The 22,874-nt window shown below is 37.4% G+C and overlaps 1 protein-coding gene across 1 annotated transcript in view; it reads left to right on the top strand.

Annotated features, from left to right (window-relative positions):
- NEB (nebulin) overlaps positions 1-22,874 on the top strand; it is a 215,371-nt gene that overhangs the window by 67,833 nt on the left and 124,664 nt on the right. The window contains exons 47-62 of the mRNA XM_046019740.1: positions 897-1,208; positions 1,354-1,560; positions 2,048-2,152; positions 3,148-3,255; positions 8,003-8,314; positions 8,504-8,707; positions 12,813-12,917; positions 14,116-14,223; positions 14,575-14,886; positions 15,359-15,562; positions 15,915-16,019; positions 16,106-16,213; positions 17,202-17,513; positions 17,803-18,006; positions 18,437-18,541; positions 21,249-21,356. Coding sequence (XP_045875696.1) covers positions 897-1,208; positions 1,354-1,560; positions 2,048-2,152; positions 3,148-3,255; positions 8,003-8,314; positions 8,504-8,707; positions 12,813-12,917; positions 14,116-14,223; positions 14,575-14,886; positions 15,359-15,562; positions 15,915-16,019; positions 16,106-16,213; positions 17,202-17,513; positions 17,803-18,006; positions 18,437-18,541; positions 21,249-21,356 — 2,919 coding nt within the window. The remainder of the gene's footprint in view (positions 1-896; positions 1,209-1,353; positions 1,561-2,047; positions 2,153-3,147; positions 3,256-8,002; positions 8,315-8,503; positions 8,708-12,812; positions 12,918-14,115; positions 14,224-14,574; positions 14,887-15,358; positions 15,563-15,914; positions 16,020-16,105; positions 16,214-17,201; positions 17,514-17,802; positions 18,007-18,436; positions 18,542-21,248; positions 21,357-22,874) is intronic.

The following is a 22,874-nucleotide window of genomic DNA, read 5'->3' as shown; positions in this document are numbered from 1 at the left end:
TATTCTGTGCCTGTTCATCTTTCCTACCTGTCCGTCCCTATGCCACTACTACATTGCCCTGAAATCTCAAAATTCTTTTCCCTCTATTCTTGAGTAATGCGGCTCCCTGAGTCTCCTCCCCCTAACTTGCACACTCAAACTCACAGGAGATAGGCAGAATAAGTTTTCCATGTATCAGGATCCTCCCTTTCTAGAAAGAAGTTGAGTGATAAATAGTAAAATTTCCTCCCATTATACCAGTATAGAAAGTCTTAAAGGAAAAGGAGCTCCACAACTATAAAGCTACTCTACAATGATACTGTGTATGTCATACACTAAGCCTATTTTTTTGCAGTAAAATCCTGGCTGGATGATTTCTTAGGGCAGCAGTAAACTGATTAGAATATTCTGCCTTTTTCTCTCATTTGCTGTACTGTTTTCAACTGCTAAAGATCTCTAATCCTAACAACAGTGTACAACAACAGAGTACGTGTGGAAGTCAGTGTGGTATATCATCGTCGAGTTCTTGGTTCTAGTCCTTAGTGACCTTAGCATGTCACTCACCTCTCCGGGTTACTCATCTGTAAAATAGGGCGGGGAGGGCAGTAATAATAACTTTGCTATCTTCCTCACAACATATAGTTGTGAGTATCAAGTTACACAAACAAACGTGAAAAGCATGTTTTATAAACTAGAATTCTACACAAGTATCACTTTTTTTTTTCATTTTTATGTCCTTAGTTTTTTTTATTAATTATTTTTATTAACATATAATGTATTATTTGCCCCAGGGGTATAGGTCTGAATCATCAGGCTTACACACTTCACACAAGTGTCACTTTTTATGAAACATAAACTATTGATACTAGAATGTTTCTAGTCAAGGCAATTGCTCTAACAAACTAATTTTTTCACAGTATAAATACAAATACAATTATGAAAAGGAGAGGGGGAAGATGGTTGGCTTCCGCAGCCTTGAGGATGATCCCAAATTAGTCCATTCCATGCAAGTGGCTAAGATGCAGTCTGATCGGGAGTACAAGAAAAACTACGAGAATACGAAGACCAGCTACCACACCCCCGCTGACATGCTCAGTGTCACGGCTGCCAAGGATGCCCAAGCCAACATCACCAACACCAACTATAAGCATTTGATTCACAAGTACATCCTCCTTCCAGATGCCATGAGCATTGAGCTGAGCAGGAATATGAACCGCATACAGAGTGATGTAAGTCTCTGTTCTTTCTGGGTGATGCTTGGATTCCTAGCATGGGAATGGAGATCACAGTCTTCGATGCTACACTTTTGTGTTTGAATTGATAAAAGTAAAGTAATTGAAAAGGTAAATTAGAATTTGTCTCTTCTTTTTATAGAATGAATACAAGCAGGATTACAATGAGTGGTACAAAGGGCTTGGCTGGAGTCCAGCTGGTTCTCTAGAAGTGGAGAAGGCCAAGAAAGCAACTGAATATGCCAGTGATCAGAAATACCGCCAGCATCCTAGCAACTTCCAGTTTAAGAAGCTGAATGACTCCATGGATATGGTTCTTGCCAAACAGAATGCGCAAACCATGAACAAGGTAGACAGCCATCCTTCTACACAGCTGTCCTTCCCTACAGCTCCCAGCAAGGCAGGGCTAGTAACCCCATGAACCCCTGGTTCATGTTTGGGAAATCTGGTTTGGGTCCTCTGTTTCTGGGGACTGACATACTGTTCCAGAGCATGTCCCTACATCATTTTCTTCTGCCTACTTCTTATTTTTATTTCCCCTGACCTTCTAAATTGAGTTAGAAATCTTTTTATTTTGTTTTTTAAAAATCTTTTATTTTTTAAATTTATTATATACTAAAAACTTTCAAATAATTCTAGAAGATAGGAAATATCCAAAATATTATTATTTTTTTAAATCTGAGTTTGTTTTCGGTGTCTTTTCTGAGTCATATACCACTTCAGTTACTAAATTTAATCTAATTCAAATTGAGTGCATTCAAATGCTCTGTTACATTTTTTTTCTTCTCTGTTTGTCCTTCAAATATCAAATGTCTTTTTTTCTCCTAACTTCCTAGTACTTGTATACCATTGACTGGAACAAAGATAAAACCAAGATTCATGTGATGCCAGACACACCAGATATTTTACAAGCCAAGCAGAATCAAACTCTGTATAGTCAGGTAAAGCTATATAAAAATTTGGCTTGAAACTAATTAAACTTTTTAAATGATGTAATGGTAAATAATTGATGAAAATGCCAAAGTAATAAAAATGAATGACTTAAACTGGCAAGTTAGAGATGCTGCAGAATATGGTGATTAAAATCAGAATCTTTAGCTGTGACTCTTGTGCTCCGTGGAGACAGGCACTGTGCTGGTTTTCTTTATCTCAGTACTCATTGTACTTGGCACAGAAAAGGAAATCAATAGATAATTGTTGAAAGAAAAAATTGCATCAGACAGATCTGGTATGGGTTTTTGGCTTTGCCATTTATGAGTTATATAACATCGGGTCTAAGCCTTAGTTTCCTCATCCTTAAAATTGGGACCATAACAGTGTTTATGACATTGAATTGTTGATAAGGACCAAATGAGAAATTTCCATGTAAGGCTCTCAACACAGTACTTGGCACATAGTAAGTTCTGGATGACTTTCAACTGTTTTTGTTAGTATTCAGTTTTAACACAGATGCAAAATTTTAATAAATTTCATTCATAAAGATTAATTCGTTCATTTATTGTACTTCATAAAAGGTACATCAGTATCTATTACTTTTATTACTTGGATTATCAAAATTTTGTTTCCTGACTTTTTTGGGTTACCAGTTATTTTAACATCTGTGACTAAAACAGTGAGTCTAGACTGCACTTAACAGCAGGGAGAAAGCACCTGATATACTTGATATGCCCAAACGGTGTCTGAACAGAAAAGCTATTCTAAAACTGTACTGTGTCTCTTGTAACTTAGCCTATTCTCAGAGCCAGAAAACTGAAGCAAGATCCTGTAATGCTAAGTCAGTGCTCCCTAAAACAGCTTGGTTCGGTTTTATCTGTATCTTTAGAGATAAGGTAGATGATAGAATCTGATGCCTGCTCTCTGGGTAAATTTTTGTTCAGTAATCCACTGGGGTTCTAATATTTACTGAGTAATGCTAAATTATATGTTTCATGTCCAGAAACTCTATAAACTCGGATGGGAAGAAGCTCTGAAGAAAGGCTATGATCTCCCACCTGATGCAATTTCTGTACAGTCGGCCAAAGCTTCAACAGACATCGCTAGTGATGTAAGTTTGGCTTGTTTGGCTTTTATAAGGCATTTTATCTGAATCAGGTATCTTCATGCTGGTGACTACTTTTACAGACCGGCCTTGCCTTTCAAAATGTAATGCCATTCCCTTCATCTTCTCCTACCTCCCCTCTTCATTTACTGAAAATTCGCTTTTCTTTCTTACTGATTCAGTATCAAAATAAGAGCTTCCTGAACAGAAGTTGAGTCAGAGGACCTGTAAGATCCATTATACTGAGATGCAGTGTTTCTAGACATTACAAAGAAACCAGAGATTTCAGTTTTCCCTTCCTTGCCTGAAATAATTTGTTTTGTATTTATCTATTTTAGACAAATTCAAAGTGCCAAAGAATAAATCAACCTCAATGACCTGATGTTGATAAATTTTTATATGCACATATTTAAAAATTAGATGCCACTTCTTTTTATTTAACCCATTCTTATATCTACATAATTATAATAAATTACCTTGGGGCATAAAAAAATTCAGGAAGTTTCAGGAATTTAAGATTTAAGTTTCAGAGAGCTTAACTTTTTGTTGGATATCTATCTGGTCCCAAAGTTCATAAAATAGGGATTATTTGTTCATCAAGACAACTTCTAGTTATGATTGGAAAGGGTAATCAATTTGGTAAATAAACTAGGTACAATTCTTATTGATTAGTTAAATTTTTGCAAATATTTGACTTTGATATTCTGCATATAGATCAACACGCTGTTTTGTTAAAGCTAAGAATTAACCTAAAAAAATTCAGAGGACTTCGGAATTTCAGAGGAAGTACTATCTCTTAAAAATTTTTTATATAATTTTCTTCTTTTATTTTTTTAATTTCTTTTCACTGTTCCAGCATTCATTGTTTATGCACTACACCCAGTGCTCCATGCAATACGTGCCCTCCATAATATATACCACCAGGCTCACCCAAATCCCCACCCACCTCCCCTCCAAAACCCTCAGTTTGTTTTTCAGAGTCCACAGTCTCTCATGGTTCACCTCCCCCTCAAATTCCCTCAACTCACTTCTCCTCTCCATCTCCCCATGTCCTCCATGTTATTCCTTATGTTCCACAAGTAAGTGAGACCACATGATGATTGACTCTCTCTGCTTGACTTATTTCACTCGGCATAATCTCCTCCAGTCCTGTCCATGTTGATAGAAGAGTTGGGTATTCATCCTTTCTGATAGGGGCATAACACTCCATTGTATTTATGGACCATATCTTCTTTATCCATTCATCTGTTGAAGGGCATCTTGGTTCTTTCCAGTTTGGCAACTGTGACCATTGCTGCTATGAACATTGGGGTACAGATGGCCCTTCTTTTCACTACATCTGTATCTTTGGGGTAAATATCCAGTAGTGCAATTGCAGGGTCATAGGGAAGCTCTACTTTTAATTTCTTAAGGAATCTCCACACTGTTTTCCTAAGTGGCTACACCAACTTGCATTCCCACCAACAGTGTAAGAGGGTTCCCTTTTCTCTACATCCTCTCCAACACTTGTAGTTAATTCTCTTGTTGATTTTGGCCATTCTAACTGGTGTAAGGTGATATCTCAATATGGTTTTGATTTGAATCTCCCTGATGGCTAATGATGATGAGCATTTTTTTATGTGTCAGCCATTTGTATGTCTTCTTTGGAGAAGTGTCTGTTCGTGTCTTCTGCCCATTTTTTTTGATGTGATTATCTGTTTTGTGTGTATTGAATTTGAGGAGTTCTTTCCAGATCTTGGATATCAGCACTTTGTCTATACTGTCATTTGTGAATATCTTCTCCCATTCCTTGGGCTGTTTCTTTGTTTTGTTGACTGTTTCCTTAGCTGTGCAGAAGCTTTAGATCTTGATGAAGTCCCCAAAGTTCATTTTCACTTTTGTTTCCTTTGCCTTTGGAGACATATCTTGTCTCCAATGTTGCTGTGGCTGATGTCAAAGAGATTACTGCCTATGTTCGAAGTTGCTGTGGCTGATGTCAAAGAGGTTACTGCCTGTGTTCTCCTCTAGGATTCTGATGGATTCCTGCCTCATGTTGAGGTCTTTGTGTATGTGAGAGAATGGTTGAGTTTCATTCTTCTATACATAGCTGTCCAATTTTCCCAGCACCATTTATTGAAGAGATTGTCTTTTTTCCACTGTATATTTTTTCCTGCTTTGTCGAAAATTATTTGACCATAGAGTTGAGGGTCCATATCTGGACTCTCTACTCTGTTCCACTGGTCTGTGTGTCTGTTTTTGTGCCAGTACCATGCTGTCTTGGTGATCACAGCTTTGTAGTAAAGCTTAAAGTCAGGCAACATGATGCCCCCAGTTTTGTTTTTCTTTTTCAACATTTCCTTAGCAATTTGGGGTTTCCTTTGGTTCCATACAAATTTTAGGATTGTTTGTTCCAGCTCTTTGAAAAATGCAGGTGGAATTTTGAACTTAAAATTTTTTTAAACAAGACAAGGACTTGGGTTGGAGAAAAATTGTGTAAAGACAGCATCTGGCAATGAATTCTAAGAATAGAAGGGAAGATCTTCTTTAAATCAATGAATTTGTGGCACTCCAGAAATGTGGGAAAATTAATTAGATAATTTATTATTACTCACTCACTGGCTTGCTGGTCAGTTCCTTATTAGAATGAATCAACATGCTGAAGAACCTACAGCAATAATGATGCTTGAATGTTCCCGCAGGAGCATTTAATGTTATGTATTCTCCATGAGTTGAAGATTATTTAGAAATTGAAGAAATAGCATCAGTGATTTCCTAACAATACTTTTGATAGTAGCTGATTTCTTTTTGTGTGAAACCATTAGTTAGAACCATTTGAAGTCTTACCCTAAAATTAACTTTATGTGAACTTTCTCACCATTATAGAAATTTTATCTCCTCTTATTTTCAAACTTTTTAAAAAAATTTATTTATTTATCTTAGAGAGAGAGGATGAATGGGGGGAGGGGCAGAGGCTGAAGAAGAGAAAGAGAATCTCCAGCAGAATCCCTGCTGAATGCAGAGCTGACTCAGGGCTCAGTCTCACAACCTTGAGATCATAACCTGAGCCAAAATCAAGAGCTGGACACTTAACCAACTGAGCCACCTAGGTGCTCCTCAAATGGTTTTATATCCTATAAAATTTAAGGAAATTAGAGGGGCGCCTGTGTGGCCCAGTGGGTTAAAGCCTCTGCCTTCAGCTCACTCAGGTCATGATCCCGGGGTTCTGAGATTGAGCCCTGCATCAGGCTTTCTGCTCAGTGGGGAGCCTGCTTCCACCCCACTCTCTGCCTGCCTTCCTGCCTACTTGTGATCTCTGTCAAATCAATTAAATAAAATATTTTTTAAAAATTAAGGAAATTAGAGATTTTTATGAGTACGTAATTTAGTAAATAAGAATCATAGAATTTAGTTAGACAACACAAAATCTTTTTAATCCAGTCTCCCACTCAGTGTCCTGCCTTCTCTCCACCTCCAACAGGTGGTCATCTGGTCTGTGAACATTTACACATAAAAAAATTTTATGTGCCCCTTTAGGGCAAGTCATTTCCTTGTTGGATCATCTTTAGTTGTCATTATATAGTTTCCTATTTTGAATTTGATTATGTTGTTGATCAACTCTAAGTCTGTGTTCTAGAACATCACAAAGTAGCTGATTTCCTATTCCACCTGATAGCTCTTCATTTTACACGTTTTTAGTTATTCTCCTTGGTTTTAGTTTTATAAGTCTTTCAGTATTCTGATTATTCATGACTCTTGAAAAGCTTGTCACTCTATTTGTGATTTGTTCTATTTTTTTCATTATGCTTCTCAAAATATTGCGCCCAAATTTAGTGGTGCTTCCCTGTCCCAGGAGGTCAGGCCAGAGTAAATGAGGTTCTGACCTGTTTTTATCTGTGTCCCTGCAGAATCTTTAACACTAGTTTTATAAGCAGCTTTGTCAGCTTGCCCATACTGAGCTTATAGTCAGCCTAAACTCCTGAGTATCTATAATATATATAATTGTGACTCTGGGTATGAAGTGAGAGTAGGACCTAACTCCATGAAGTGTAATATAGCCCAGGCACCCAGCATCAAGTAGATGCTATTATTACTATTGTTATTATTGTTACTATTACAATTGTCATCTAGTACTAATGCAGTTTTTTTCCCAGTTAAATCTAAATAGTGGATTTCACTTTTCTTAAATTTATGTAGTTCATTTGACTTGTCTTGGCAATATGTTGAGATCTTGTGGAATTCTTTTTCTAATCTAACGTATTTAGCTTTTTGTAGCTACATGTGCATGAAGGTTTGAATCCTGAACAGGACAAGATTATAATACATAACCACATAGCAAACCACTAAAATTCCTGCTGCTTAATAAGTTAATCTATACCATAAGGATTGTTGCTCAAGTCCTGAATCTTTCTTATTTCTTAGCCATTCAGCCCATATTTTCAGATTACTCCCACAAGGCTATCAAAAGAGCTTTGTGCAAGTGTTACCCTAAGGTCTGCATACCCAATGTCTAGCACCTCCTGGCATATATTTTTGTCTCTAGTTAGAATTTATCATAACCTCCCCTGATAATCAACTACATTACATTTTTTTCTGGAAGCCTTTATGTAAGTTCTTACATTTCTTACTAAATTAACATGGACATCCCTTTTGTCTTTTCAGTTTTGCAAAACAAACATGCCAACAATGCATATGGAGCTTTTAATTAAGCTCAGATTGTTGAGCTTCACTTGATCTTTGCTTATGTGAATAAAAGAACTGATTCCTTTGATTTCAGTTTAAATACAAACAAGGCTACCGCAAACAACTTGGTCACCATATTGGATTCCGGAGTCTGCAAGATGATCCAAAGCTTGTGCTGTCCATGAATGTAGCCAAAATGCAGAGTGAAAGAGAATACAAAAAGGACTTTGAGAAGTGGAAGACCAAGTTCAGCAGCCCAGTGGACATGTTAGGAGTGGTGCTGGCCAAGAAATGTCAGGAATTAGTCAGTGACATAGACTATAAGAACTACCTGCACCAGTGGACATGCCTGCCTGACCAGAATGATGTTATTCAAGCTAAAAAAGTTTACCAACTGCAGAGTGAGGTCAGTTTCTATTTAACTGAATAGCTTATATATTACTATTTGAGTAGCCATTTGGTCACAGAGAGACAAAGTAAAAAGAGGAGTTGTTATTGAATATCTAAAATGCATCTGTTTGTAATGTGTAGAATCACTTGAGTCAAGGGTCCAAATGAGGATGGGGTTTTGATGGAGTGCTTTGTATTTTCACAGAATCTGTATAAGTCTGACCTTGAGTGGCTAAGAGGCATAGGATGGAGTCCCCTGGGTTCTTTGGAGGCAGAAAAGAACAAACGGGCTTCAGAAATCATCAGTGAGAAGAAATACCGTCAGCCCCCAGACAGAAACAAATTCACCAGCATTCCCGATGCCATGGACATAGTTCTGGCAAAGACAAATGCCAAAAATAGGAGTGATGTGAGTAACTCTTTAGAAATAAATAGAAAAGTTATAGTGCCTGATAACTGGTAGGTGCTCAATAGCATTTGCTTAATAATTAGTAGGCTAGCATAGCATCATATCCTACAGCATAGCACAACAAAGCATGATGTATAATGTTGGTTGCTGCATTTGAATTATCAACTGCCCTATACTGAATCATGTAAAAAGTTCTTATTTATTTATTTATTTATCCATCCATCCATCCATCCATCCAACCAACCAACCATCCTGTAAATGAGAACGCTATTGAACATAGTTTTTTTTCTTTGAAACTTGAATGTATTAAAGACCCAGACTTTGTGTTGTTGTTGTTGGGGTAAAGTGTATGAAAGGGCAGTATTTTGAGTACTTTGCACAGGCAAATGGAAATGTTATAAAGTGTATTTTCTGCCAAACTTTTATAATACATTTAGCTTAGCCAAGTCAAAACAAGTAGGTAATATCCTACATATATACATGTGTGTGTATGTGTGTATATATCCCATCTTCAACTTACTTCCCTCTCTAGCACTGATACCAGTGTGTGGCATGTAACTCTAAATATTTATTGAATTGAATAAATAAAAGATAGCAGTGTAGAGTAATTCTATGCAAAGAGAAAGAGTACTCATCATTGTTCAGTGAGAAGCATAACCCTGGAAATTACAGAAAGTTGAATTATGTGCACTGAGATTTTGGAACTGGTAACAAAGTTTAAATTGATACATAGTAATAATTGTCTGGGTCTTAGAAGGATCTGATTACTTCTGCTATATATTTTATACTTATCATATATATTAGTTTTATTATAAAGCTCATAACCAGCTTATGGTAAGCATTTGATAAATTGTAGCTCTTCTCTTCCCAATCAACCTTTCACAGGCTTCTTGCAATTTTTGTATTCAAAATTTATAATAAATGTTGACCTGTCAGCTTTATTATAAATATTCAGGTTTTCATTTCTTCTTTTTTTTATGATGGTAATTTGAATCCAACAGGCTGACTAATAAAGCAACAAATTTATGCAAAATAGCTCCCCCTTTGGAATCCAAGTTTCTCTTTTCTCCATGAAACAGAGCTGTGTACAGAGCTCTGAACTAATAAAGTGGGCAAGAGAGAAACCTTCAATCATGAAATTTATCAACATTAAAAATGCCTTGGGACAGACCTCTTCAGCAGTATGCCCTGGTTGTAGGAATGGGGGGGTAGAGATACCCTAAAGCCTCGGAAAAGGGCCACGTGGATCCTTGAGCCCGCTGTTTCTCCTTTTTTAAAAAAAAATTATTATTTTTTTAAGATTTTATTTATTTAGGGGCACCTGGGTGGTTCACTGGGTTAAGCCGCTGCCTTCAGCTCAGGTCCTGATCTCAGGGTCCTGGGATGGAGCCCTGCTTCGGGCTCTCTGCTCTGCTGGAAGCCTGCTTCCCCTCCTCCCCCTCCCCACTGCCTGCCTCTCTGCCTGCTTGTGATCTCTGTCAAATAAATAAATAAAATCTTAAAAAAAAAAGATTTTGTTTATTTATTTCACAGAAAGAGAGACAGCAAGAGAGGGAACACAAGTAGGAGGGTGGGAAAGGGAGAAGCAGGCTTTCTGTTGGGCAGGGAGCCCGAGGCAGGGTTCAGTCCCAGAACCCTGGGATCCTGACCTGAGCTGAAGGCAGACGCTTAACGACTGAGCCACCCAAGCTCATTGTGAATAATAAACCACTATATGTATCTCAGGATAAACAAATATTAGTATTTTCTGTTTTTTGGGGAGGTGGGGCAGGGTTGTGGTGAAAATGACACCATTGAAGAAATGGTCCAACTTAGTGGTTCTCAACCAGGGACATTTAGCAACACCTAGAGACCTTTTCAGTTGTCACAGCTTGAGGGTGGCATGCTACTGGCATCTAGTGGATAGAAGTCAGGGATGCTGCTAAACATTCCAGAAACATACAGGACAAGATCCCTTCAACGAGGAATCCTCCAGTATACAATATCAATAGTGCTGAGGTTGAGAATCTCTCATCTTAATCAGAAAGGTTAGTACAGAACCAGGATAAACATATGTGGAAATTGACAAGCCTTGCTTTGTTTTGGTCCTGAAGGTTTTAGCTTCTGTGGGTTATGTGCATGTGCAGGAAGGAGAAAAGCATCAACCCCTGTAACCCACACTCAATGCCTCAAGGGGAAACTGACAAGTCCAAGGAACCAATGAGACTTCTCAAATTTTTTATATTGAAATAATTTCAGGCATAGAGAAAAGTTGCACAAATAGTACAAATAATTTAAATATATATGATAAATATACAAATATAATTATGAATGCATATCTCTTTCTTTATCCCAGTTCCCCAATTGTTAACATTAGTTACACTTGCTTTTTTTTTCCTATTTTTTTCTGTTGTATATATGTAAGTTGCTGCATTGATGCCTCTCTATCCCTAAATACTTCAGTGTGCATTTCTTGAAAACAAGAACCTTCTCTTACCAAGCCACAGTGCAATGATCAAAATCAGGAAATTAGCATTGAAACAATACTAGTCCATAGAATTTATTCAGTTTTATCATGAATGTCCTTTATACAAAATAAAAACTATTTTCTGATCCAGAATCCAATCCAAGATCACACCCTGCATTTGCTTGTGGTGTCTGTAGTCTCCTTTAACCTGGACTGGCTCCTCACTCTTCCTTTGTCTTCCAAGTCCTTGACATCTGGGAAGAACAAAAGCCAGTTGTTTTGCAGAATCGTCAACTGTTTGGGTCTATTGTTTCCTCATGATTTGATTCAGGTCTTGTACTTTTAGCAGGACATCACATGTAGTACCCTCCTCCGTATGTCCTATCAGGTGGTCCATGATATCTTTTTGTTCCAATACTGATCATTTGATTTTTGATCACTTAGTTAAAATGGTATTGAGAGGTTTCTCCACTCCCAAATTAATATTTTATCTTTTGTAATTGATAAGTGTCTTTTTTTCCCATTTTATTTATTTTTTTCAGCATAACAGTATTCATTGTTTTTGCACAACACCCAGTGCTCCATGCAAAACGTGCCCTCCCTATTACCCACCACCTGTTCCCCCAACCTCCCACCCCTGACCATTCAAAACCCTCAGGTTGTTTTTCAGAGTCCATAGTCTCTTATGGTTCGCCTCCCCTCCCCAATGTCCATAGCCCCCTCCCCCTCTCCCAATCCCACCTCCCCCCAGCAACCCCCAGTTTGTTTTGTGAGATTAAGAGTCATTTATGGTTTGTCTCCCTCCCAATCCCATCTTGTTTCATTTATTCTTCTCCTATCCCCCTAACCCCCCATGTTGCTTCTCCATGTCCTCATATCAGGGAGATCATATGATAGTTGTCTTTCTCCGATTGATAAAGAAGATGTGGTATATATACACAATGGAATACTATGCAGCCATCAAAAGAAATGAAATCTTGCCATTTGCGACGACGTGGATGGAACTAGAGCGTATCATGCTTAGTGTAATTGATAAGTGTCTTATGAGGAGATTCTCTGACAGGTCTCTGTTTTTCATCAGACTTTCACTCACTTGTTTTAGTAAACCAATGAAATTTTTGTTTGGGTTGTCTTGTCTTCTATAGAAGAAAGATAACGGATGGCTCTGGGACATAGAAGACGTTTTGATAAATTCCATACAAAATTCTCTTGGGATCCTAATCCACCCAAATTATTAGAGCCATAAATAATAAAATGCATAGGGAATGTGACTCTAATTTCTAAATATACCTCAAATATGTCATTTTTTGAGAAGGGAAGGACTATCTTCCAGATAAACAGTGAGGAAGACCTTTATAATCAGATAGAGAACTTCTGCTCTATTTGATGACCAAGGCAGAAACTCTCATTACTTGGATTGATTTCTAATGGGCAGGGTTATTTGAAACTTTGAGAAGGTAATCCATACTTTATATTTTGAAAGATAGTTATATCCCAGACAACTAAAAAAAAAACACTACTTATTTTCTGTTCATGTTATCTGCTTATGCTATCAGTTAAAATGCCTGATTCAGATGAATTCAGTGACCCTGCTTGAAGTTTATGATGTCATTCACTAATTGAATGAAACCACTGAAAAGCTCTTATTTCTCATTTTAGAGACTTTATAGAGAAGCTTGGGACAAGGACAAGACTCAAATCCACATCATGCCTGATACACCTGACATTATTCTGGCTAAAGCAAATTTAATCAATACAAGTGATGTAAGTTTCCAAATTCACGTTTTTCAGAAAGCTTTTAATTGTTTCTAAGGCAAAGAATTGGAAATAAATTGCATGTCTGAATGATTTTGATTAATAAACTACATGTGACTTAAATTCCTTATTTAGTGGTTTTTTAGGTTGAATATCAAAATAATTGGCACTCCCTATCTCAGGCAGAGTTGGAGGTCTGTGCTGTCTATTCCTCATAGTCCTTTATGACACATATCATCATAATATAATGGTTTATATTGCTCTTCCCTCTATGAATGGGAGCTCCTCAGGGTCAGAGACAATTTGTATTGGGCCTACAGTGCCTAGCTAGTATAGTGCCCAATACACACAAAACTCAATGAAATTTCAAATGAATGAACATTAAAAAAACCCATGCAAGAGAATTCCATTTTTACTGTTATTGTCCTCATAGCAGAATCTCCTAAAATCTGTAGATGTAAAAATTAAATATTTTAAGGACAAATTCTAAACTCTAATAGAAAGGCTTCAACATTAAATAATGTATTAGAATAATGCCATGAATGGCTAAAATATGAACACATTCCAAGATCAAAAGTCATTTTAAACAATCTGGTTTCAGAACAAAGTGCATTAAGTTGTATTCTCAGATATTTCAATATGTAACAAATCTGAAGAAAGTATTTCACTTGAGCTTTTATATTCAAAATTTAAATTTCCTCCAAAAAAATCTTAGATTTAAAAAATTATGAAGGATTTTGTTTCTTACCTTTTGTTTCTTACCTACTACGGACAGCTCTATATTGTAAAATGGGCTATTTTACAACCTGTTAGCTGTGTGAAAGAGACAGCCCATTAAGCATAATTTTTCCCCATGAAAAGCATTTCTCTCATCTAACAAAAACTTCCAATGAAACACTCAAAGTTAATTGGAAAACTGCACCTAAATGATATTTTATTTCATTTCTCTATCAAATTGCTTCTGCCTCATTCTCAAAAATATTTGGGAAGAGCTGAAATTTAATTATGTTGATCTGGGTAATCGAAGAGCTTTAAAGTTTAAAATAGGATCATTAGCAATCAATGGGCATAATTTCCAATTACATTTGACTATTCTAGAGCAGATACTATTTCAGGGACTCTTAAAATATTTAGCACATTGCATTCATTATGCTGCAGTTGTTTATGGAAAACAGCTTTTCCCAAAGTGATCTTCATCTCTTAACAGAAACTCTACCGAATGGGTTATGAGGAACTGAGGAAAAAAGGTTACGATCTTCCTCTTGATGCCATACCAATCAAAGCTGCAAAAGCATCCCGAGAAATTGCCAGTGAAGTAAGACTTTATCCACTGTTTATATTGATTTGATTACAATTTATCACTTTAAAGCCATTTCAATTTAATCTTAAATTGGACAGAATCTTCCAAGGAGTAACAAATTAAAACAGAGTGGAATGATCCCAAAGATGTAGTGTGGGATGAGGATAAACTCAAGGTATTTGTAGCTGGAATTTGTATGAAATGTATTATGTGTGACATTTGTATCTGGAGTTAGCCTTTAACCTTTCCTACAAGTATCTTAAATCTGTGGCTCTCTAGGCTTTGTGAAACATGCAGAGTTCATGTGCTTTGTAATTGCAACATAAGTTAATCTTGTAAGTATCAAGGAATATTTTTTTTCTTCAGTACAAGTACAAGGAAGGCTTTCGCAAGCAGCTTGGCCACCACATCGGAGCCCGGGACATCAAAGACGACCCCAAGATGATGTGGTCCATGCATGTGGCCAAGATCCAGAGTGACAGGGAGTACAAGAAGGACTTTGAGAAGTGGAAGACCAAGTTCAGCAGCCCAGTAGACATGTTAGGAGTGGTGCTGGCCAAGAAATGTCAGGAATTAGTCAGTGACATAGACTACAAGAACTACCTGCACCAGTGGACATGCCTGCCTGACCAGAATGACGTCATCCATGCTCGGCAGGCCTATGACCTCCAGAGTGATGTGAGTCTAAGATTTTCCTTTGGCTAACTAAATACCATGGCTGTTTTCCTAAGAAGAAAATTTTCCCTAAAGTAAGTGGTGTTGAGTTTACACAACTGAGTTCTGTGTCCCTAAATTAATGCCCATGCCCCATCCAGTCCCCTAAATATCTGGATGTGCCATTATCCCACAGACAAAGTGCCAACAAAACCCTCATTGCTTTGGTGAAAGCCTCTAATATTCTGATCTAGAAGAGTTGGATCATTTTCTATGTGCTACTATTTAAAATGTTATCCAAAATAAAATATTTTCCAAAATATGCTGCTAATTCGACTATTCCATTGCTTCAGAACACATACCAAAATTTGTAAATTTCCCAAGAATTCAACCATTTAAATATCTATATTCTAGTAAAATATATAATATATAATTTTATTTCTTTAGGGGCATATTTTTATGCTTATGTTAAGTGGCTTGTCACCTGTAATTTCAGAATTTGTATAAGTCCGACCTTCAGTGGCTAAGAGGCATTGGCTGGTTACCTAGTGGCTCTCTGGAGGATGAGAAGAATAAGAGAGCTACCCAGATTTTGAGTGATCATGTTTACCGTCAGCACCCAGATAAATTTAAGTTCTCCAGCCTTATGGACTCCATCCCAATGGTTTTGGCAAAAAACAATGCTATTACCATGAACCATGTAAGTCTTGTCTTTAATTGAAGGGGGTATTTGTGTGTGTGTGTGTGTGTGTGTGTGTGTGTATGTGTGTGTGAGAGAGAGAGAGAGAGTCTGTATAAACATGGATATTTACTTCTATTAAAGAAAAATTATATTTAATTCTTTTGCTTGGTATTAAAGTGGTTTTTAAGTAAGTGCTGTGCATTTTACTGATATGAGAATCTAGACCTAAGATGTCACACATACCAACTCACAGAACAGTCTTTAGTCTCATTAAGAACCAGATTATTTAAAAAAAAATTTATGTTTCTATTCATTACTAGCCTGTACTAATCACGTTTTTTTGTTTTGTTTTGTTTTGTTTTTGCTTTAGCGCCTATATACAGAAGCTTGGGATAAAGATAAAACCACTGTCCACATTATGCCCGATACTCCTGAAGTTTTACTGGCTAAGCAAAACAAAATAAATTACAGTGACGTAAGCAATATATTCATGGCATGTGATATATTTTACTTATACTGCACTTTATAAATCAAACTTATGATGATTTATGTCTATTTCAGAAACTATATAAACTTGGCCTAGAAGAAGCCAAGAGGAAAGGCTATGATATGCGGCTGGATGCCATTCCCATCAGGGCGGCCAAGGCCTCCAGAGACATTGCAAGTGAGGTAAGCGCACCTAAAAAGTTCTTTGCCCTAGCTTTAACTCAAAGATTTTTCTGTCTCCTGGTTATATGGCAGGGCAAGTAAGCTACGAGGTTAAAGTTCTTGCCAACAGTCTTTTTTTCTAAATAAATAGTTAGAATCATAGCAATAAAATTCTCAATACAAAGCTATGATTGAGTCCATAGCAATATGCATTTCAAAATATTGTCCATTTCCTGCCAAATGAAAACACTGGCTATTTGGCTGTAGTGCAGACATCCTTTGGGCTTTTCCACATGATAATTCTTATATACAACTGAATTCATTGTAGGATTCCTTCAAAACTAACTCACGCTTTATGAACCAATGAACCTACAAGGGCTGAATGAATATGACACACTATTCGTTGTGCAGCCATACACACGTACCATGTGTTTGCTTCTGCATCTGGTGATTGGTTGCCAATATTTACTATCTTTAAGCGATTTCTTTACTTACATTTCTAGGAACTTTTATCCTTCTATTTCATTAGTCAACGAAGTCAAGAATATATTTGTTTCTTTATTTCCGAAATATGAGAAGTAGCCATCATAATTTAAAAATCAATGGTCAAGATTCACAGAAGGGTCAAAAGTATTAAAATATATCAACATAATGTATAATACCTGCTGCCGTTAAAAATTCATATTTATAAAGAATATTTAATGACACAGACGAATGCTTGTATAATAACTAGAAAAACCAGGTCTTATTCTAATTTTATTCTGTCACACCTGCACACACACACACACACACTATGAAAAGTGGTTTTATGGTGGTTAACACTGAGTGATAGAATAATGTTGTTATTTTTTTGTATGCATATATACTTTATTTTCTAAGTTGTTTACGAAGTACATGTATTTATATACAGGAGGAAATCATTATATTTTTAAGGAATAGGAAAATTGGGGCCTAGTAATTGCTTTTTACTAAAAGTTAAAACAGTTGATCACAAGGATTTTTCTTCTAGTACAAGTACAAAGAAGGCTATCGTCAGCAACTTGGCCATCACATTGGTGCCCGAGCCATACATGATGACCCCAAGATGATGTGGTCCATGCATGTGGCCAAGGTCCAGAGTGACAGGGAGTACAAGAAGGACTTTGAGAAGTGGAAGACCAAGTTCAGCAGCCCAGTGGACATGCTGGGGTTGGTGCTGGCCAAGAAGTGCCAGACCTTAGTCAGTGACATAGACTACAAGAACTACCTGCATCAGTGGACATGCCTGCCTGACCAGAATGACGTCATCCATGCTCGGCAGGCCTATGACCTCCAGAGCGATGTGAGTATATGAGGATCATAATGGCATGCAAAGGTAGGAAATCAGTGAATTAACACCCCTTGGAGAAGGTAACAAAATGCACCAAGCTTACAAGGCCCTGCAAGGCAGGAATAGCATTTCTTCTTTCCTTGTGAGTAATAATTGTTTAACTTTCCACACAAAAAGAAGTATTATCTGATAGACTGTCCATCCAACTGTATTTTCAAGAGTGCTCTTTATTTCATATCCTTTAGATGAAAATGTTTTCCCAATGCCAAGATAAATATTCATTGACTGTTTGTCTCAACAGAATATGTACAAGTCAGATCTGCAATGGTTGAGAGGCATTGGCTGGGTTCCTATTGGCTCTTTGGATGTGGAAAAATGCAAAAGGGCAACTGAAATTTTGAGTGATAAAATTTATCGCCAGCCCCCCGACAAGTTCAAATTTACCAGTGTGACTGATTCTTTGGAACAAGTGTTAGCCAAGAATAATGCCATCAACATGAATAAGGTGAGGCTTCAAATTTCAGAGAACCAAGGTAGGACCCTCAAGTGAAATCTAATCAAGAAAAGCAGGCAAGCAAGCATTGAGTAACCAAAGATATCTATCCATCTGTATCTATCTCTGTGTCACTTATATTTAATAGTTACTTTAGTAGTTGTTTCATAGTTTTGATAAAATAACATATTTTTATGGAAAACTATCTTTGCATAAAAGATACTCTCAATTTCCTTTTCTTAACATATATTTCAGATTATCATAAGGCACTAAATATCTGTTCTCTGAACTAACTACCTGAAGATGTGTCTATCATACGTCATGTGTATAAGATGTTTAACCTTTTGTTATTTCTGTTTATAAAGTTTTTGTGGCCCTGAAATTCTTCTTAATTGTATACTGATTTTTTTTTCCTGATGATATTATCGATTTCCTTTGATAGCGTTTATACACTGAAGCCTGGGACAAAGACAAGACCCAGGTCCACATCATGCCAGACACACCAGAAATTACGTTGGCAAGAATGAACAAAATCAACTACAGTGAGGTGGGGCAGATACTAATTCTATGAATTCTGCATGCTGTGTCTTATTTCAGTTAATCTGTCTAAGGTGATATAATACTATATAGCAACCTTATAAGGAATCCTTTTTTCTTGCTCCATGTAAATAGCACCTCTTGCATTTCTCAGTTCCCATCCTAAATGTCAAACTTCAAGTACTACAAATTATCACTTATGAAGTGAAATAGATAAGAACAAATGATTTAAGCAGTAATCATAAAATTAATCAGAACTTTTTCTTTTATTAATTTTTTTAAGTTAGGAAATTAACAATAGATTAAATGTACATTTATCTTCTCCTTGTGCTGTATTGCTGTGCTAGATATATTTTCCATATAGGATTTTTTTTTCCAAATTATAGTTTAAAGTCAAGATTTAAGATTATTAATTTATAAAATTAAGTCAAGGACTAAAATCACAGTATTATCAAATAACCCAGTGAAAGAAACAGAAACAGAGAGAGGACCCATGAGGGTATTTAATGAGCCCATTCCTTTTCACTTTCTGTGAGCATAGGGCCATGTGCCCCCATGTCAGAGCCATGGATGTTTACGCTGAGAGGTCAGCCTCTCTTCTACTCCAAGAGTCCCACCTAATAGGTTGTCATCCTGCCCTTGCTTAAGTGTTCTCAGTGACAAGGAGTTTATCTTATAAATGAGCTCATTTGTTCTGGAAAATTCTGTGAGGAAATGGTTCTGATGTAGAGTCACCGAGTTCTTTCTGCAGACCTCCCTAGTCCTCTGAGGCCGTGCAAAACCAGTGTCTTCTAACTCTGTGGAGATGAGGGTAACTACTGTGGTGCCTCCCCTGCCCCCTCACCCCAGGTTCTCTTTCTAATCCAGCGATCCCCAGTTCCTGGGCATTCCTCACATGACATCCCTGCTAGAATCTGAACCAAACAAAATCTTGCAAGTGTAGAATACAGTTGACATCTTCTTTTCATTTCTGGACATTTGGCCTCAAATTCTGCACGCAGGGCCTCGACACCCTGGCAGCTCTGTCATTGCTGGGACTCGTGTAACTTGGGCTTGATTAAAACCCCAAGACATGGGCTTGTCTTGCATGGGCTTAAGCTAGGTTTCCTCTATCCTGCATTTACACATTTGGCAATTTAAATTCAGTTTAAAAGGAATTCAAAGATTCAAAGATTGACATTTATCTCTCTGCAGTTTCTCTCCCTAGATTAAGCCTACTGGCGTAAGCCTCTGTAGATGTTTGTGAATCTGATTTTTCTGTCAGCTGATGCGTTAGTTATTTCTCCCAGCTTTGTGCTACCAGCAAAGAAAATATTGCTTCTTTGAAGGTATAAGTCAACTGTATATCACTCTTCTGCAGGATATAACTTAGAGAATGTAGCTAGATCAGCTACCATCTTAAGTCATTTTATTTTGGCGAATGCAAACTATAATTTTAGCACTTATATAACTAACTCTTCATTGTCTCCAAAATCAAAAAACATCAAGTCCTACTTGCAAAGCAAAAGGGAGTGAGTTTTTTTTTTTAGCTAAGCCTCTAATACGGGTCCTGTATTGTTTCCTGTATAAAGGAAAGCATATACTGTATGTGCAGGAATTTCAGAAGACAAAGAGCCTCTATAACTGGCCATTGAGCATTTCTGGAATTCTGGGCTCTGTCTTTGCTGCAAAAGCTCAGAGAGGCTGTAGTGTTGCTATTGGTTCGAAGACCTAACTTGCCTAGTCTGCTTTCTTTGTCTTTTCTCTCTCAGTTTAGTTCTCCTGCGTTTTATTTTTCCCCCCTCATTTAGGACAGGAAGATAGAACGCAAGTTTGATTACGTCATTCTTCCTCAAAGCATGGTCTCCTATTTCCTATAGAATTAAGCACAAACTTATGTTAGCACTAAGCCTTCAGACCAACTCTAGGTTCTTCTCAGTCCTTTCCTGCCACTTGTGCCTGGCACTGCTCCCCACTCCATTGGACACCCCTGCACTTTCTCTCCCTTTTGCTTTGATTCATGCAATGCCCTCGGTCTTGACTGCCATCCCAGTCTCCTGAAACCACACTCATCACTCAAGGTCCAGTACAAAGATTAGTCTCTCTGCAAGAACTTTCTTGATTCTCAATTCAGAATTGATTGTTCCTCCCTAGAGCTCTTTGTCAATGATATGGTTAAATCACCTCTCGTGGTTTGACTTTTTGGTAGCTTGTCTGCACTCTACCAGTCTTTCCATCAGTTCTCCCAGAAACCTTGATGATGGAAAAAGTCTCCTACTCCTCTTTGATTCCCAAGTACCCAGCACCGGCAAAGCACAGCTGGTGCAGAATCAGCGTGGATTGAATTAATTTCCATGATCAACAGTTAATCAAGTCTTTCCCTCTTATCCATATTTTGCCACCTTAGGTGCACAAGTTTCAGCTTAATTTTTTAGTTCTCTTCAAAACTTCTCTTCAAAACTGACTGATAGGTTGTAACTAAAAATTCTGAAACAGTGGATAATATCTATTTTGTTAATTTCACACAAGTTTTACAATGAAAAACAAAGCTGCAATGGTCTATGTAAGCATCATTTTTAAGTCTTCAGCAGACAGGGCAAGGGCTTAGAACGCTCAGTGGGAGATTATTATAGGCGCCTACCTGTGTTGAACTTAGTGAATTATTTTAGTCCCCTGTCAATTTTGGGGTGTAAATGTCAACATCTTTGTGTGTCTATATATTTTTTGCCCAAACTTAGACTCTGTATAAACTCGCCAATGAAGAAGCAAAGAAGAAAGGCTACGACCTGCGAGCCGATGCCATCCCAATCGTGGCAGCCAAGGCCTCCCGGGACATCGCCAGTGACGTGAGTTCCAGCGTCGCCCCAAGTATATAATCAGGCTGAAGTGATGTTGTCACTGAGCTAAATCTTCAAAAAGAACTTTCCTCGCCCTTTGGAAATAAGTCCTAGTATATTTATGTGGGATTTTTCAAAAACCTAGTTTTGAGGGAAATGAAAAATTCGATGCTCATACAAGCGGTTTATAACCTTTAGGACACCGCATCTTCAATGAAAACTGACCCGTTGAAAACAGAGAAAGATCCATTCACGTGGAATTATTGGAGTAAAGCTGCAGGCTTGGAGATATAAAATTTATCACGGTGCTTCTAGAAAGTATAACTCAGAAACTTAAGTACTCCCCCCGAGAATCAGGTCCCGGCTTTATGTCACATTTTACTAACAATAGTCACAAAATTCGTAGGACACTTGCCATTATAATTCACCTTTCTAAGATTATGAAAAGAAGGCAGTGGATCAATACCAGAGGTGGCTACGAGCCCAAGGTTGTATCCTTAATAAGAGCTCCTGGCTGTCTAGCACATACTTCCCAGAATAAAACCATCATCCCTTCCTGGTGCCTCAGCCTATTCTTAAAGAACAGACCACTGCTCTAAAAATCAAGGGCCCAGTATTTGGGGATACAGCAATACACTGCCCTTTATGTTGTTGGTGACTCATTTTAGTTTATGTATATTGGACCTCTCTGTGAGTTTATGTCAATAATTATAAATAACAATAATAACTAGAAAGTACTGAGAATTCTGTGCTAAGAGCTTAACATGTGATATCTTATACTTCCTAATTATCCCAGGATATAAGCAATGTCATTATCCCTGTTTTGTGGATTGCTTAAGCAACTTGTTTAAAATCAAACCTTTAGTAGGTGGTGGAATTAAAATCCAGACAACCTCATTACTTCCCACTGTACCATATTGCCTCCTGCTGACCCATCCATACTTTTCTTAGTGGTCTTTGAGACTAGAGGCATGTATTTTGAATAACTGGCTCAGATCCCAGGACAACGTCATTGGACATGGAATAATAAAAACATTCTTGGCCTATGCAGGAGTAGAACCCAGGAGTTTCTTGGAGCATGCTCTAACCAATTGGACTGCTACCTCAGCTTCACTAGTATAATAATTCTGGCATTGTATTAGCATACTAGTGGTATACTGTTTGTTTATACTAGCATAATAACTGGTATACTAAACTAGGTCCTTGACCTAGAGTACTGCATCCTTCCAGGAACCAGACACTCATTTTATGACTTATGAAACATGCCATGTTGCCAAGTGCATCTCTTTCCTGACATACTTTTAGTACCTAAAATTCATTTCTCCAAATTCCCTTGTTCAAATGGCCTCTCCCTCCTGTGGACACTACCTTCCTCCAGAATTATTCTTTATTACCAAGACATAGATGATTTGGGTTATGTACTATAATTATATGGATGCCATCTATATTCTTAGCTCTCTAAGCTTCAAGGGTAAAGGTGAGGATACCAGCTTGAGTTAATGTTTATTAGCAAAAGTCAACTTACAA

Source organism: Meles meles, chromosome 9 (genome assembly GCF_922984935.1).
Source record: "Meles meles chromosome 9, mMelMel3.1 paternal haplotype, whole genome shotgun sequence".
Taxonomy (NCBI): domain Eukaryota; kingdom Metazoa; phylum Chordata; class Mammalia; order Carnivora; family Mustelidae; genus Meles; species Meles meles.
The sequence above is the reverse complement of the archived record's forward strand: the minus strand, read 5'-3'. Positions and strand labels throughout refer to the sequence as shown.